The sequence below is a fragment of the Stenella coeruleoalba genome (assembly GCF_951394435.1).
Source record: "Stenella coeruleoalba genome assembly, chromosome: 10".
Classification (NCBI taxonomy): Eukaryota; Metazoa; Chordata; class Mammalia; order Artiodactyla; family Delphinidae; genus Stenella; species Stenella coeruleoalba.
Genome location: NC_137156.1, coordinates 37496286 through 37515609, shown reverse-complemented (window position 1 = coordinate 37515609; position 19324 = coordinate 37496286). Strand labels below are relative to the sequence as shown.

Genomic DNA, 19324 nt, shown 5'->3' with positions numbered 1-19324 from the left:
GGACAATGAGAAGGACTAGAGAGGATGGGGGAGACCCATGAGTAGAAAGACCAGGGCAGTGGTGAGGAGAGATGGTGGTGGCTTACACTAGGGTGGTAGCAGTAGCAGTGGCCAAAAAAATCACTAGGGATTAGAGAAATGCAAATTAAAATAACAAGATACTACTTTATGGCCATCATAATGGCAGAGTAGAAAAACACATATATGAAGTATGGGTGCGGACATGGGGAGGAAAAGGGCTCTCGTGCACTCCTGGTGGTGGGAGCGTAAACTGGCACTGCCCTGCAGGAAGGCAATCTGGCAGTATGGATCAAAATAAAAGGTAAGCATGCTTTAGTACTCAGGGATCATACATTTGAATATAGGGCTCAGAAAAAAGATGCAAAGGAGACAAACACAAAGAAACTCATTGCAGCATTGTTTTTGAGAGCAAGTAGCTGAAGGCGACCTAGGTCTCTATCACCGGGGGAATGAATGAAACGGCAAGACAATAACAGTACCCACCTTACAAGACAGTAGTGAAGGTTAAATGATCTTATGTAAAGAGCTTAGAACAGTGTCTGGCAAATAGTAAGAACTATATAAATTTACTGATAATATATTTATAGTTATTATGATGAAATACTAAGTAGCATTAAGAAACAACGATGTCATAAAACCATAATACTAGGTCAGAAAAGTTATGAAAAAGACTTATGGCATAAAAACATTTTGGATGATTAATACACATATACAACCCTCTCCCAACATTACAGATTTTCCAAATATATGTGCATATTAAGGACATAATGAGACATCTTAGAAATGGTCATAAGGGGAGGGGAGCAGAAGTGGGGTTTAACAAAGATGAGTAACACAAATAAAAGAGAAGGCCTTGCCTGGATCACTATGGATGATGCATTATGGCCTAAGGTATATAATGAACACAGTTATCTAAACCAAAAGGATACTCGTTTAAACACAAAAGAACAGATCATTAGGTTAGTCTTGTTTTTTTTGTTTTTTTTTTTTTTTGGTGGTATGTGGGCCTCTCACTGCTGCGGCCTCTCCCGATGTGGAGCACAGACTCCGGACGCGCAGGCTCAGCGGCCACGGCTCACAGGCCCAGCCGCTCCGCGGTATGTGGGATCATCCCGGACCGGGGCACAAACTGGCATCCCCTGCATTGGCAGGTGGACTCTCAACCACTGCTCCACCAGGGAAGCCCCTGGGTTAGTTTTCTCATTTCATAGCTGAGAAATTGGAGTTTCAGAGAGATTGTGACTTATTTATTACACAACAAATCAGCAGCAGAGTGAGAACCAGAATCTGCATTGATCTTCTGGTCCTCAGAAGGCAACACATCATTCCTTCCTTCCATCGGACTGTCCATCTATCCATCTATCTAGTAAATATTTATTGAATATTGAGATTTCACATGCTGGGAATACAGCAGTGAACAAAAGAGACACAGTCCATTCTATTATCGAGCCAGATAAACAAATGTATAGTTACAAATGAAACTAAGTACTTGGAAGAAAAACACCCAGATCTATTAGCATCATACAAAGAAACTTTAACCCAGACTGGGGGTAGAGGGTCAGGCAAAACTTTTCTTAAGAAGTGACATTTAAGCTGCAATTTAAATGATCAATAGGCGGTTAAGGAGATAAATGGGGTGGGGTGTGATGCAGTGAGGCTGAGAATGAGGAGAGGGGGAGAAGCTTTCCAGAGGGAATGGCAAGTACAAAGGCCCCATGGTCAGGGCATGCATGGCGCATTCTAGGAATGGAAAGAAGGCTCATAGCCTGAATGCAGAAAGCTAGATGGGGACTGGCACAAGATGAAGCAGGTATATGCAAGCACCAGATTATACAGGACCTTGAGGACTACGGTGGAGATTTTGAACTTTATCCTAAAAGCAGTGGAAAGGCTCTGAGTGATTTTGAGCAAAGGAGTGTTCCAATAGGAGTGTAGTGAACAATGGCAAGGACTAGAGAGGATGCAGGGACACTGCTGAGTAGGCAGGCATGACAGACAACAGTGCAGGAGAGATGGGGGTGGTTTGCACTAGGGTGGTGGCAGCAGTGGTGGCAAGAAGGGAATAGATGTGACATTTGGAACATAGTATCAACAGACAGTTACGTCTAAAGTATAAAAAATACCTCTGATGATATATATTTTAGTGTGTTTCCACAGCTCACTGAGGTTTTACTGAGGTGTGCTTCCAGTTTGCTATAACAGGCATCTACTGAACATTAATTCATCAAAGGATCATTGGAAAAAATATGATAATGCTCCTGGGGCGACAAGTTCCTCAGTTTTGAGCAAGAAGGAAGGAAATAGGGCTCTAAGCCCTTTCCTAAACTATCACTCGCCACCAAAGACCATTTCTCTGTTATCCAGCTTCCCTGGCCATTAGCCAAATGGTAGCCACCCAGTCAGGATGCAGGGGACGGCATGCAGGGAAATCCACCACCAACAGCCACGAGACCTGCCTGCACTGCTGACAGTTCTGAACTGAGAACTCAACCAATTCATATTTAATATTTTACAGAATCATTTCCTGAAGATCCTAATTTGAACATTCTAACACCTTCTGTACTTTTACATCTCACCTGAGTCCCTCACTTTTACACTCCACTTTATTACCATTTTAGTTGATTTCATCACAGCTTCATGGAAAACAACTTCACCAACGACCATTTCCTGTCATTATGAGGGCAGAATTGAAGCAATCCCCTGTTTGAGTACGAGGTAGTTTTTATGATAATTTTACCACAGGTAATGCTGTGATTTTTAAGTACATTTCTCTCTTGTAGCACTGTACAGATTCCTGTCTTTAAAAAGATAAGTATCGAATGCAGCTATAAAAGAAACATACCCATCTTCACAATATTAACGAGCCAATAAATTCAAAACGATCACTTTGTGCCAGACTGGCTCACCTACCAGGCACCCAACATCATACAATCACTTAATTTTACTCAAATCAGTGACATGCCTAGTCGGTGTCACACTGAATTATGGGGCAGGAGAACGCCATTGGGTTTAAAGGCCCCCTCCCGAAACATTTTATGCAGCAGTCTGCTCCAACAGCCTCCAGATTCCAAAGATTTAATTTGATTCACAAAACCATAGCCCTCACATCACTATTTTAATAAATAAATAATACCATAGTGCCCAAATGGCTATTGAAATCTTTCCTTCCACTTCCTTCTTCCCATTTTTAAACATCCTTCTTGTGATATAATTGACACACAATAAACTGCACATATCTGAAATGTACAATTTGATGAGTTAGACATTTGTACACACCCATGAAACTATTAGCACAATCAAGATAACAAACCTTCCCACCATCCTCAGAAGTTTCCTCATGCTCCTTTGTAATTCCTCCCCAGCCTCAGAAAACTGTGGATCTGTTTTCTGTCACTGTACACTAGTTTTCAAGATATAGAATTGTTTATAAATGGAATCATACAGTATATGTATTACACTCTTTTTGGTTTGGCATCTTTTATCTAGATTCTCAAGGACTCTTTGTTTACTCAATAGAATCATTAGGCGAATCACGATATTCCCTACCTAGCCCAGGAACAGGAGTTTGCTTAATTTAGTGGCTATACTTGGGAGCAAGTGGGATACTAAGGTGCATGGAGGACTCAGGTGTTGGTCCTACCCACTCTGCCTTGTCTCCTCATAGGTAATGTGGAAATAGCTTTATTTGAAAAAGAAACACTAATTGTCTTCTGATTACAAAAGTAACACATATTCACTGATGAAAATATATAAGTGCATAAAAATATAATTAAAAAACACAAAAGTTACCTGGAATCCCACCATCCAGAAAACCTCTATTAACGTTTTGATAGTCTTCCTTATGTCCTTTTTTTAATGCACTGTTATGGACTGAATTGTGTCCCTCCCAAATTCATATTTTGAAATGTTAACCCCCGGTACCTTGGAATGTGACTGTATTTGGAGGTAGGACCTGTAAAGAGGTAATTAGGATTAAAAGAGGTCATAAGGATGGGGCCCTAATCCAATAAGATGGGTACAAGAAGAGGAGACATCAGAGATGGGAGTGCATGCAGAAAAAGCCATGTGAGGACACAGTGAGAAGACGGCCACCTACAAGCCAAAGAGAGAGGTCTCAGGAGAAACCAAACCTGCTGACATCTTGATCTTAGATTTCCAAGCTCTACAGCTGTGACAAAATAAATTTCTGTTGCTTAAGTCACCCAGTATATAGTATTTTTTTATGGCAGCCATAACAAATTAATATATGTACATCTAAAAATACATATATTATCTTTAAAATACTGGCATTGATCTGGCTATAAAGATGGTATCCTACTTTTTTTTTTTTTTTTTTTTTTTTTTTGCGGTACGCGGGCCTCTCACTGTCGTGGCCTCTCCCGTTGCGGAGCACAGGCTCTGGACGTGCAGGCCCAGCGGCCATGGCTCATGGGCCCAGCCACTCCGCGGCATGTGGGATCCTCCCGGACCGGGGCACGAACCCGCGTCCCCTGCATCGGCAGGCGGACTCCCAACCTCTGCGCCACCAGGGAAGCCCCCTACTTTTATTTTACATTATATTATGGCCATTTCCCTATGTTATGAATGGCTATACAGAAATTTTGATATGCTAATGTGCCAGAATTTATTTCATTATGCCCCTATTGTTGGACATTTGTAGTCCTTCCAACTTTTTGCTTATCATAAATAACAGGGCTTCCCTGGTAGTGGCAGGGGTTGAGAGTCCGCCTGCCGATGCAAGGGACACGGGTTCGTGCCCCAGTCCGGGACCGCGGCTGGGCCCGTGAGCCATGGCCGCTGAGCCTGTGCGTCCGGAGCCTGTGCTCTGCAACGGGAGAGGACACAGCAGTGAGAGGCCTGCGTACCGCAAAAATAAATAAATAAATAAATAACACCGTGCTTGACATTAATGTAAAAAAAATGTCCTTCCTGAAGATTTCTTTAAGGTAAACTACTAAAGGTAGAAGTAGTATATCAAGGGGTATTTTTAAGACACAATATATATTGCCAAATTGCCTTCTAGAAAACTTACATCACACAACATATTTCAGCAGTATATGACACTGCCCATTTCATGACAGCCTCACCCACACTGAGTATTTTCATTTAAAGCAGCTTTGCCAACAGGATTTTAAAATGAAACTTGACAAGCTGATTTTCAAGTTCACTGGAAAAGAAAATTTGAAAGAATAGCCTAGAAAATTTAGAAAAAGAATAGCTATGAGTGTGGATTTGCAGTAGTAGACAGTAAAATAGATTATTAAGATGTAGTTATTTTAAATGATGTGACACAAAATCTAGAATAGATATACAGATCCATGATATATGCTATTTTAAATCAATGAGGGAAAGGAAGAAATAATAAAAGATTTCAAAACAACTGCTTACATATTTTAGAAATAAGGGTAAACCCCTACCTCAGACCATACACATAATAAATATTAAATGGATTAAAGAGCTAAATGCTAAAAACATACATACAACAATAAAAAAACAACAACCAACCACTGACAACTACTACAGAGGAGCATATTTTTATAATTTGGGCTGGGGAGGAAGTTTCTAAGCAAGTCACAAAATTCAGAAGAAAGACAAGAAATGACTGACAGATAAGACCGGATCAAAATAAAAAACTTTTGTACAACAAAGACACCATAAACAAAGTTTAAAAGTAACTAACAGTCTGGGAGAAAATATTTGCAACATATATAAAAGACAAAGAATGAATATCCATAATCTACAAAATAATAAAAAACTCAAGCAACAGAAACGTTGTCAAAGAATATGAAGATGTACTGTAATTCATTAAAAAAAAAGGAAATGGCCAAGAAACATAAAAAGATACTCAAGTTTAGTAATAACTAGGCTAATGCAAGTTAAAACACAGAAATATTTTATTTTAGTGCATGTACTTCTGTATCGTTTGGGTTTTGCTGAGGACTGATTGCTGTACTACCCATGTAAATAAAAAAATTTTAATTAAAATGTTTGCCAATAAAACAGGCCAAAAAATGGTATCTTTTTTTTAATATAAATTTATTTTTTATTTTTATTTTTGGCTGTGTTGGGTCTTTGTTGCTGTGTGCAGGCTTTCTCTGGTTGCGTCGAGTGGGGGCTGCTCTTTGTTGTGGTGCGCGGCTTCTCTTGTTGCAGAGCATGGGCTCTAGGCACACGGGATTCAGTAGTTGAGGCATGCAGGCTCAGTAGTTGTGGCACGTGAGCTCTAGAGCACAGGCTCAGTAGTTGTGGCACATGGGCTCCGCGGCCTGTGGGATCCTCCCGGACCAGGGCTCGAACCCGGGTCCCCTGCATTGGCAGGCGGATTCTTAAACACTGCACAAGCAGGGAAGACCTGGTATCTTGTTTTAATTTGCATTTTTTTATTAGTGAGGTCAAACTCTTTCAAGTTTATGGACTACTGTGTTTTTCTTTCTTTTTAACCTTTTTTTTTAACATCTTTATTGGAGTATAATTGCTTTACAATGGTATGTTAGTTTCTGCTGTACAAAAAGTGAATCAGCTATACATATACATATATCCCCATATCTCCTCCCTTTTGCTTCTCCCTCCCACCCTCCCTATCCCACACCTCTAGGTGGACACAAAGCACTGAGCTGATCTCCCTGTGCTACGTGGCTGCTTCCCATTAGCTATTTTACATTTGGTAGTGTATATATGTCCATGCCACTCTCTCACTTCGTCCCAGCTTACCCTTCCCCCTCCCTGTGTCCTCAAGTCCATTCTCTATGCCTGCGGTCTGCATCTTTATTCCTGTCCTGCCCCTAGTTTCTTCAGAGTCTTTTTTTTTTTTTTTTTTTAGATTTTTGTGTTTTTCTTTCTTTTTAAATAAACTGCTGTTTGTACACATTTCCTATTGGGGATTCACATTTTTTTTCTTATTTATTTGGAAAGTACTTCATATGTACTAAAGACAATTACTCATTGTCTTATATGTTGCAATTATTTTTTTCCCAGTTTGTCAAACACCTCTGAATTCTGTTTATGGTTTCTGCCTTTGCTTTTATGCTGAAGAAGTAGTTCCTCACCTTGAGATTAGATAAATAGTTATTAATAGTTCTCTACAGTTCTTTTGGAGTAATATGAAATCTAACAGGAAATTATTTTAGTATATAGTATGAAGAAAATCTCATGTGTTTTCAATAGTCAAGTGTCTCAGCACCATTTGCTATATTACCTTTCTGTTCTCCATGGATGTGAAACGTCATCTTTAATCTTGCACTATATTCTTACATATACTGAGATAAAATTCAGAGTTTGGATGATTGCTTAATGTATCTACCAGTTTATTCTTGCATTAATGCCATACTACTTTAGTATGTAGTATGAATTTTATTATTTTTTTTTTTGCGGTACGCGGGCCCCTCACTGTTGCGGCCTCTCCAGTTGTGGAGCACAGGCTCCGGACGCACAGGCTCAGCGGCCATGGCTCACGGGCCCACCCGCTCTACGGCACGCGGGATCCTCCCGGACCGGGGCACGAACCCGCACCCCCTGTATCGGCAGGCGGACTCCCAACCACTGCGCCATCAGGGAAGCCCGTAGTATGAATTTTAATACCTGGTGGTACTAGCCTTCTCATTTCATTTTTTTTTTCCTTCATTTTTTGGTGGGGAAGAGGTTTCCATTTATTTATTCTCTTGGAAAATTTTTTAAAGAACTTAGTTTTTTTTTTTTTTTTTTAGCACAATTGGGATTCTGAGTAGTCCTGCATTAAATTAGTAGATTAAGATGGGACGAACCAAAGTGTTTACTATATTAAAGTTTCCCATCCAAGAATATGTCCTTCCATTATTCACTGTTTCTTAAAGATTTATAGTTTCTTTACAAGAGAACCTATGGACTTCTTAGCTTTATTCCTAGGTAGGTATTTGTTGTTTGTGGGTAAAAAAAGCTTAAAACTTCTAGCAGATCTCCCCGGCATGCTCACCTCACATCCATACTATTTATAAGCTCACATCGTCCTTCTGCCCCCCACCTTTATTCCTGACCCTAAGCCCATCTCTAATGGCATAAGGTGGTTCAGGGATGGGTGATACTTGTTAACACGGTTCAGCTTGGACTAGGCATAAAGGAAAAGTATCGCTCATGAACTGTTACTGGGTGTTACATAGTTTGTATTGCTATTATGAATGGAACTTTCCCTTGGTTATTGGGGGTATTTGAGAAAACTTGATTTTTGCGTATACAATTGTATCTGACTACATTCCTTAGAGTTCTTATTAGTTTTAGTTATTTTTCAGTTCATTTCCTTGGGTATATTATCATATCACATCTGCAAATAAAGACATTTGGTCCCTTTCCCCCAATATTTATCACACATATTTCTTGTTCTTCACCTCCTCCCCCATTCCCTCTCCCCACCACCCCAAACTTCCAGGGCAATGTTAAATAGAAATGGTAATGAGGGCCAGCTTCATGGGCACGCAACCTGTTCTTTCAGACAGGTCCTGCACTCAGAAGGGACCCACACTTAGTTTAATGCTCCACTGTCCCTGTCTTTAAATTCTTAATAATCTTATCTTTGAACTTATGTTTTTAAAATGAAGTCTCATGGGACAATGGAGCAAGCCCGTGAACAGAGGAGATATGTGACATACATGTGTCCACATTTCTCCACTGCCCCAATTTGTGTATAGTGTTCACCATGCCCCAGAAGCACAGAATTCCAGTGGACTCACAGGTTGAGTGAGAAATCAAAGCAAAGCCAAGTGAGACTCAAAGCAAAGCCAAGGTCAGTGGGCCGTGACTATGCTTGAGTAAACTGGGCTGCTGACGGCTGGGAGAGGCCACTTTCCCGTCGAATCAGAACCTACCTCAAAGGTAGAAAAAAGTCAGCAACGTTCTAAGAAGCACTACCAACCAAGGAATTCTATCATATCCTTTTTCACTCTCGTTATTTCCCTATGTTAGCCAAATGCTTATGCTGAAAAGATAGGGCAACTCGTAGTTCCTTTTCCCTTCAGTCCTTCATTTTATTTTTTTTATTGAAGTACAGTTGGTTTACAATATTGTGTTAGTTTCAGTCCTTCCTTGTTAAGGAAGCTTACTGAGTAAGTCAAAGGTAGAGGGTTTTGGTAGAATGCGTGTGAATTAGGAAGTGAAATAAAAACAATATAGTTTTGTGCAGAATTTCCACTGTTCTAGTAAAAATTAATACATATACATATATGGGCTAGCAAACAGCAAATGTGAATTGTGTAATTTTGGCGATTCTGCATAGAAGATAATGCTCTTATATTTACATTTAAAACCACCATTGCACAATAAAAAGACAAACAATAAAATACATGCTTACAATTTAAAAGTTTAATTTTTCTCTACCTAGAACATTAAATAGCAAATAAAAACAACAGACGAGGTTGAAAGACTGAAAAAGAAAGGAAAAAACTTTTTTTTTTTGTTAAAATACTTTTAATGCACTTGTTTCTTACCCTTGGAGCAAGGGGCTCCACATTTTCATCCTGCACGGTGCCCTGCTAATTATATAGCTGGCCCTGGGAGTAATAATGGGTTTTTTTGTTTGTTTTAGGCTTTATTGGAACCACCTCTGATTCAACCTCACTATTTATAAAATGGTCATTATGGAATTGTTATTGATAATTAAAGACTGGAAACACCTACATGTCTATCAAAGGAGACTGGTTAAATAGATTATAGCACTTCTAGTCAATGGAATATTGCACAAATGTAAAAAAAAAAAAGAATCAAGAGAAAGCTCTTTATGCACTGAAAGATCTAAAAAAAATTGTTAATTAAAAAAAGGTATATCTGAATATGTGTTTAATAATAAAAGGGGGGATAAGAATAAACATTTGTATTACCTACTTAAAATATGAAATTAAAAATTACCTACCTGGTTTTGGATTGGAGGATTGGGGTACTGAACTAGTGACTAGGCCAACAAAATTAGATTTTACGTCCCCTTGGCCACTGGAATATCTTTCACAGTCAGTGCCAGAGAAACGTCTCACTGATTACAACCTGGCTATTCATAATGCCAGTCTGAGGCAGAACCATGGTTTGTGAGAAAGTGATATTGTTGCGTCATGTTGAATACATGCTCCATGATGTCCCATTTAAAAACAAGTTGTGGGACTTCTCTGGTGGCACAGTGGTTAAGAATCCGCCTGCAAATGCAGGGGGCACGAGTTCCATCTTGGTCCGGGAAGATCCCACATACTGCAGAGCAACTAAGCCCGTGCACCACAACTACTGAGCCTGCGCTCTAGAGCCCGCGAGCCACAACTACTGAGCCCGCATGCCACAATTACTGAAGCCCACATGCCTACAGCCCGTGCTCCACAACAAGAGAAGCCACTGCAATGAGAAGCCTGCGCACCACAACAAAGAGTAGCCCCCCGCTTGACGCAACTAGAGAAAGCCCGCGTGCAGCAATGAAGACCCAACACAACCAAAAATAAATAAATAAATAATTTTTTTAAAAAGTTGTGCACATTTACATTACCCTGGACACACGTACACACCCTACTATATTCCTGCTATAACAAGGGGATATACAAGTAGGATCCAAAAAATTCAATCCTGTAAAATGTACACATAAGTTCTGTAAGATAAGAGCCATAAAAACTTTTCAGGCAGTCTTTATTCTCAAACAAACAAACAAACAAAAACAACAAAAGAACAGGTATAAAAAGAGAATGAAATTTAAATATACACAAAGGACCACATACTAAATTAAGAATCCTAAGTGACTGTGAGAAGGTCACTTTCTAATCATCCGCCTGCTGTCTCCCACACATAAAAACTGTAGCCCATTCTTGTTTGAAAATAGGGGCTCCCCAAGGTGGGAAGCAAGCAAACTGTATTATGTTCTTTATGCATTATTGTGGGGTATTTATTTTATTTGAATTTTTCTAAAACTCTAAGACCTTGTGAGAAAATGATGCTTAATCTTCTCCAGGGAAAGGGTGAGAGACTACAAATAACTCTAACTCTTACTCCACTGCCCCCTCCACCAAATGCAGGGTGGTCCACTGGAAGGGGCATTGGCTTTGAAATTGGTCAGAGATAAATAACACACTAACACACTTTGCACACACTGACCATTTTATGTGATTCTCCCGACTCTCCGTCTTCTTCCTTAAAAAGACTTCAGGAGCTTCATCACCTCTATGGGGAGGTCTTCTGTGACACCATCCCCCAACTCAGCTTAGGTGCTCCTGTTCCAGTGTTCCTACAGCATCTGCTGAATTCTCCCAAGAGAATGACTTATTTTACTGTGTTGTCACCTTCTATTTAAGTGTCTTTCTCCTTCATTAGCTCATACGATCCTCCGAGGCAGAAACTGCACCTGTGTATCTTTCTATCCCCAGTGCCTAAGATACACTTGGTTGGCAGCCTCTTAATAAATGTCTGTTTAATGCCAAGTAATTTACAGTAGATAAAGAAGTTAAGCTTCACTGACAATTAGAACCAGCCTTAATATCTGGTTATAGAAACAGGCTGGGAAAAGAAATTCTCTTGGTCTAGACTAGTCCAGACTCAATAGTGCTATTTTTAGAAAACTCTCTGAATTAAGGTCTTTAGGGCCCCTCTGTTACTCCAACAAGTTTGCTTCTTTGCCACATTCTAACGCCTCCACCCCCTGATGAACTCCCTCACTCCCAAATCTCTGTTTCTCCTCCAGAGGACACGTTTTTTTAAGCACAGAAGTCATATACCTGGTTCAGTGGATGCCAAAAGCCCTTCACAGCAGATTTCCAACTCTGTTTCCCTTCCCAGGACTTTACAGAATTCTAAAGATGCTACTTCAACATACTTTTAGATGACAGTAGCAGTTACAGGCCACCTATTTTCTATTTCCTGCCTCCAGCTGGGAACAAGTATCAGCCATTTTTGTTACTATGTAAATTAGCACATTTGTATTGCTCTGTATTGTTTACTAAATTCTTCCAGGTCCAGCTCAAAATACCATTCTTCATAAAACCTTACTTTACAAGGCAAGAAAATATGCTGGGTTCCTTCACAGCCCAACTAAACATTTAACCTTTCGCCACACTCTGCTTGTGCCTCTGTCTGTTGTTCTCCACTCCACATATTTCTATGCCTTGCCAATGGTCTTATCCAGCTGCTTTGAATCAGATGGTAAGTCCCCTGATGACTGGAGCCCTTTTTACACTTTCTGCCTTTGCACTCATCATCTGTCTATCTGCTTTCAGCTCCATTCACTCCCTTGCTTTACAACGTATGTCAGAGGCTAAAGCTCCATAAACTACATTTCCCAAGCTTGCCAGCTTGGTGTGGGTTTTTTTCCCTCCAGCTTTGTTTTTGGTGAAGTTCTACCAATAGAAGAAACTGGTGAGAATGAAGGAGAGGAGGATGCTTCTGATGGTATTGCAGGTAGCACAGTGGCAGATGAATATGGACTCCAATGTTCCTGTTCAGACAGCAGAGTTCCTGGTGGCAGCAGTAGTGAGCGTTCCCAGAGCTTCAGCAACAAAGAGTTCCTGTGCTTGTGCTGCTTAGTTTGGTGGCCCTACCTCAATTACTAACAAGGAAGTAGAATAAAAAAAGCCACCGGTCTTCCTGGATCCATGCTGGTAGACACAGAGGTAATACTTAATGGCCTAAAGCTGGTAACTGAAGTTTTTTCTTACTCTCTGAAAGGATTAAAAAAACCTTGAATTTTGAGCCTACAGCTCCATGCTCTAGTTACTATCTCTTAAGCAGAGGTAGAGCCAAGGATAAGGATGGAAAGCGACTTATGAGAGCTTATGTCTTCCAGAAGAACCAGGAGACCTTAAGAAGGGAAACCAGGCTCATGTAATGCTAAATACCACACTCTAGTACCAGCGTTAAGTACTTACTGCTCCCCCAAGTCTTACTAAAAGCATGTTCTCTATTCATCTACAAGACTCATAAGAAGAGAAGAGCTACTTAAAAAGGAAAAAAGAAATGCAAATGGCCCTAAAAATATGAAAAGATGCTCAATTTCTCTCATAAGAGAAATGCAGTTAAAACTATACTGGGATACAATTTCTCACCTATCAAACTGGCAAAAATCCAGCAGTTTGACAATATGCTCCATTGGCAAGGTTGTGGGGGAAACAATCATTATCATATATTGCCAATGAGAGTTTTAAAATGTGATAAACCCTATGGAGGTGAATTTGGCAATATCTAACAAAGTTATACATGCATTTACCCTTTGATCAAGTAAGCCCTCTTCTAGGAATCTATCCCAAAGGCAACAGCACAATTTGTAGTAGCAGAAGACTGAAAACAACCCAAATGTTCATCAATAAAGGACTGGTTTAATAAACTACAGTACATCTACACTAATGAGTACCACACAGTTATTCAAAAGGAATAAAGAATATCTTTCTACATAGTTAGCTCTAGGATAAGTGTTAAGTACAAAAAAGCAAGGTAAAGAAAGAAAGAATGTATAGCATATAGTATGCTACTAATTATTTAAGAATGCTGGGGAGGATACAAAATATTAATTACATATATTTACTTATTTTCCTTTTTTTTTTTTAAAACGGATAACCCCAGAAACTAAAGGGGAAAAAGAGATTACCTACATGAGTAGAGGGGACAGGAATAGAAACTGGATTTCTCTAAATACAAGAGCTTTGTATATTTGATTTTGGAATTATGTGTATATTTTACATAGTTATAAAACAAAAAAATTTAAAGGCAATCACTAAATACTGAAAGCAAAATGGAACAAATGAATCTATCTGTATGCTGAAATAGTGGCATGACCACCCAGAGAATTATTTTAAGTGACTTTTAAACACAGTAATTTTACTGTACATCTCTAGTGGGATATACCTTGAGGGCCCTAAAGGTAACTGCAAAAATCTTAAACTATTTTCAGTAATCATATGGCTTAAGGTACTACTAGTAATGTAATTCTGAGACTATTTTGCATGTACTGAAGACAAAGCAAATTAATTGTGCTTCATCAGTAGTAACCAAGATTTTCAGTATGGGAAAAAGGAGATGGAAGATCAAAAGGTTAAACAAAAACTTTGTGTGCTGAATTTTAATTAGAAGTGTCGGCAGGCACTAGTGATATATTTTACCTGTTGAATATATGATATACAAATAAATAAATATATGTGCATGTATCTCCTACTTCTGTCCACTGAAAAGGCCTAGCAATAGTGACCAACCCAGTAGGAAGTGCTTAGGCTGAGGTCTCCACATGTCATTTCCCACTTGAGGGAACCAGGGCTTCTTGCAGAAATGGCTGATTCCAGATGAGGGACAATAAGTGTACAAGATGAACCTGGTACATTGTGTCACGCCAGAAATCAAGGAATTACTGAGGACTACTGAGATTATGTCAGAAAGACTCAAGAGCCAATATGAAGAAACTAAAGATGGGGACAATCTGAATATCAATAAAAATAACCGCAAGTGACTAAAAGATGTCCAATTTGTTTAATCCCATAAATTCAAAATAATATGTACTCCCCCTTCCACCCTCCTCCCCCTAAAAACCCCCCACAATCACACTTCACTGGTCACCTTTGGAGGATGCTAGGTAACCACCTCTTTAATTTGAAAAGTGGTAAATAAGAAGAAAGAATATAACATTTATCCTACTTTTCCTGGACAAACTGCATTTTAGGATTACCAAATGAGTGTTCAGGAAACTTTTTCTCTTTCTAGTTACTAAACAAAGAAGAAATGACAGGATTAGAATATAACCATTTTGCAATTCCAAATTATGAAAGAATGAATTTAGGAAATAATCATGAATGGACGGGACTATCCAAAAGCGAGAGGCAATCAAAGATTTTCTGTGCTTCTTGATAGACATATACCACCATCTATAGAGCATTTTACAAAAAATAAACAAAAAACAAAACCAAAAATATCCTGAATCAGATTAAGCCTCTATCTAACTACTAAATACAAGAAATACAACAGAGGAACACATTAAATGTTACCATGGGGATCTAATCACCAAAATCTAGGCTGTTAGAAACTCTGCAGGACAAAAAGTTAGTTTCTTCAACAAATAAATTATAATTAGAGAGAGGGGAAAAAACAAAGAAAGACAGAGACAGACATATGTAAGGGAACCTACAGATTTAAAGAGATTTAAGAGTCATAACAGCTACTTGTTGATAGTGTGGACCTTATTTGAATTCTGATTTAAACAACCTATGAAAACACATAAACTCACTCCAGACTTTGATTTGATTAGGAACATTTGAACACTGAGTTAATACTCATAATGAATAACGGTTCAATTTTGGGGTATGATAATGATCTTGTGATTATGGCTACAAAAAGGAGGCTTTATGTAATAGAGATATATATTGGAATATTTATGGATAAGATGATAAAGTGTCTGGAATTGGCTTCAAAATAATCTGGTGGGGAGGAAGTAGGTAGTATACAGATAAAACCAGGTTGTCTATGAGTTGATAATTCTTTAAGCTGGGTGGTGGATATTATTCTCTCTACTTGAATAACTGATAGGGTATTCAAAGAAGTGAACTTAAATACAAGATTAAATGAAAAGGAAGTTTTGGCAATTATTATGAAAAAAGGGGAGGGATTTGGCAAATGCTACACACATATCACAAAGTGGAGTGCCACGGCAAAGCAAATACATTTTTTGAGAGGTTTAATGTTTAAATAGCAGTCGTATCTCTTCTAACATTCCTTCTATGCATCAGCAGTAAGACAGGTTAGAGTTTCCTACAAATGCCTCCTAACAAAGAGGCAAGACTCTCCCAGGCAAGAATACATCCCAGCACCAACCAGAAGCAGCCACCAAATGAGAAAGGGCTGTGGTGGCAGCAGCAGATAAGGTGGGAGAAGTGCTGTGGGTAGAGTCTGACGCCCAGATCTGGTCAGTGTGGTTGAGGAGGGCCCCATTCCCATGGATGTATGAACCCACATGGTTTCAAAGCTTCCCCAGGAGTCTGTGCAAGTGAAGCAGCATGAAGAATGACATGTTGTCAACAAAAATGTGAAAGAAACCCTTTCGTGGAAAAAGAAGACTAAAATCTTATGAGGCTAGTGTGGTTATTTTTATTTATGTTTTTCCTGACATCATTATACGTTTTAAGTAATAACATTAAAATCTGATTTTAAAAAACAACACAGATATTTTTAAAGTAATTTTAAGGCCTATTAGGAGAGTACTACTCTAATGAGAGTAGCCTGAACTATGAAACAAAGACCAAGGAACTATGAAAGAAAGAAATTCTGAATCTTGAAATGTAAGAGTAGAGCTTGATACCCTACTAGTTATTCATGATGACATTATTTTAGCTTTACTTTTTTCCCCCGTGAAAACCTGAAGTTCGTATTAGTGGTTCTCAAGGGAGGACGCATATTTCAGAGGAAAGAGGCAGCAGGAGGCAGCTACAATTTAAAAATAACTCCAGGTGATTCTGACGCACACTGTGGCCCCACTAGAGGACCACTCCTTTCTTGGAGGTCCCTGTAGAGTGGCTGGCTGAGGCCTGTGTGCAGTTAAAATGCACCTGAGATCATCAACATGGAAAGCTGGCCATTACTACTTCAAACACCCCTGTAAATTCAGCAGAGCTGTCATGTCAGACAAAGAATAATGAAATCTCCCTACACTCCTTCACAACTCAAACCATGTCCCTGACTGCCCAGCATGGGGGCAACTTTGCGCTGTAAGACAGTAAAATAAAAGCCAAAGGGGATCCCGCTGCAGGCCATCTGCTGACAGGTACACACACATATCTGCCTATGTGCTCCTATTTGGTGGAGGGATGATGACAGACAAATGACTGCAGTGCTCTTTGCGGTCAAACTTGTGAGCATCATCGAAGAGAACTTGAAGAAAAGTATCTGACCAGACGCCAAAAACACTTCTTGCATCTCTGCAATCTTCTTTCATCCCCTGATATGTCTGAGACTATTACGGCTTCTGATAATGCTGACTAACTCATAGACAAAACATACAGACCAACAACAGCATCCTTCACTACAACTGATCCCAAGCTTCATTCCTGCAATGGCCTTTCATGCCAGATAGAGCTGTTTCTTTGATAATTACAGTGTCCACAAACCTGTTCTTCTCCAGTAAGAAGGGGGAGGTGCCTTCTATACAGCATGCTCAAAATGCAGTGCACTGGGTTGAAGCCAGTAGCCAAATGCTCTACACATCCTGTGACTGAAGGTGGTTTGGTTTCTAATAAGATCCTTCTCAGTAAGGATGCCCCTAACTACACAATCACATACACAGTGAAGCTTAGTCTATAAAACAACTTGGGCAGCAGATGAAAAGGAGTGGCTTCCCCCAAACACCCCATCGTCACCATTCTATGACCCTCCACGGAGTCAAAAGCCTTGATAATATCAGGTAATGCTCCAGCACTAACTTTCAAATGACTTAAAAGTCACAAAGATTATCAACATTTATATTTAATACTAAAATTTACATCCATAGCAAAATTAAAACCAAATTATTTATTTTAGTTGAGCTCTGAAAGTTCTCTATACATTGGGATAATTTGTACTCCTGCTACTTTATTAATATTACTCTCCCCAATTTCCCTAAAGTAAAGGATTACATTTAGGAAACACACGGCATTACGAAAATTTAGACTTTTGACCATTCAAAGAATTAGTAGACATTTGCAAGTTACTCTCATATTGCCCATTCTAGTTTTCACCATGTTTTTAGGACACAGTCAATATGTTCTGTGTCCCAGCATGAACAGGACTTGGAGAGGAGAGGAGAAATTAGTCCCTTTGTAAAGGTAAAGTACTTTAGGTATACCAAGGCACTGGCATCTTATCCCTCCACTTGAACATAGAGTCCCTTTTCAAAGAAAGTGGCAGTAAAGGCACAGATTCAAGGATCTAATTAGTTAAACTATGATCTTGATAGGAAATGAGCAAAAACCTGTGGGCATGGATAAGAGAGGTCTAGACAGGAAAAGCCCCTCATGGTATCTGGAATGTTAAGACCTGGGACAGACTATACACAGACCAGACTAAATATTACCTAAAACAAAAGCAAAAACAAAACATAACAGAAAACAACCAAATAGACAACTAAACAAAATTTAAAATGCCCTTTCGAAAGATCAGCCAGGCCATATTTCCCACAAGATAACTTAATTTTCATTACAATAATTTAGTTACTCTGGTCTTATTTAAATTTATATGCAGGCATTTTCTTGAGGTGAATTTGGCAAAGTAGGGCAAATATGGACTGCTGTGTCCATGAAAAGAAGATATTCTCACAGCTGAGCACACCATTCATATCAAATCAGAGGCCAAAATACCTGCATAGCCTTGGAAGGTAGGAGCATTGGATCAATAATAGAGCAACTTCCTCCCTGATCCTACCTACCATTAAATATAGAAAAGCTTTTGGTCTGAGAGGCTTTGCCTATCATAAGCATTCCCCACATAGCAAGTCTGAATGAATCACTAGAACATTGTCAATTCTTAACTACTAGTACCATATTTACATTCTTTTAAGTTTACTGGAATTATTATTTTGACTACTAAAAATATAAGCCCTCTCTATGTCACTCAGCCATAAGGCATTCAAATCAACCAGAGTTCTTAGTCAAAGCTGATTAAGAGGTGAATTAAGATGAGTTGATGGAATAACAAAATATTTGAAGATAAAATATCTAAGTGTATACACAGAAATTTAATTGTAACACTTACCTAATAGCCCCTTCTCCAGAGTGAAGGTTTTGTTTGTAAACATACATTCAAAAGCCACAATGTGAAAAATCTTATTCACTGTGTTGTGAGTCCCAACTATTCGAATATACCTGGGGGTAAAAAGAAAAGAAAATCTGTTGAAGAAAATGAGCTTCCATCATAACGAATCCAAAGATAACAGAATAAGATACACTATGTAAACATACAGTGTACCAGAGCATGGACTAAAGGAGACTCTGAATTGGCTTCAGACCCTGTACCTGCTCCTTAGGGCTAGCTCCAACTGAGCCTGGAAGAATTACAGCAAAATTAAGGAGGTACCACTTTCCAGAGAATGAAGTAGAACTTAGATTTGGTTTACCTAGAAAATCAAACCAGGGACTGTTCAGCTCAACCCCTGAATGTCAGTACAATTGTATATCCATGAGACATTTACACTGGAGAATAACAAACAGCTTCTATCCTTGCTTTGTGGTTAGGAATGTGCCTGTGCACAGGTGCACAAACACACACAAAGTCAAATGCTTTCCAACTCAATGAAAGCTTTCATCCACTGGATGAAATGCATGAAATCAATACTGCTTTCTTGTTGAAAGTAAAAATCCACGGAAATTACTGAAAACCA

General features: G+C 39.1%; 1 protein-coding gene across 6 annotated transcripts in view; it reads right to left on the bottom strand.

The window, feature by feature from the left end:
* Positions 1-19324, bottom strand: part of BTBD9 (BTB domain containing 9) — a 412514-nt gene that overhangs the window by 125148 nt on the left and 268042 nt on the right. For all 6 annotated transcript variants that reach the window (XM_079932926.1, XM_079932925.1, XM_079932927.1 and 3 more), the window contains one exon: positions 18700-18809. In XM_079932926.1, coding sequence (XP_079789052.1) covers positions 18700-18809 — 110 coding nt within the window. The remainder of the gene's footprint in view (positions 1-18699; positions 18810-19324) is intronic.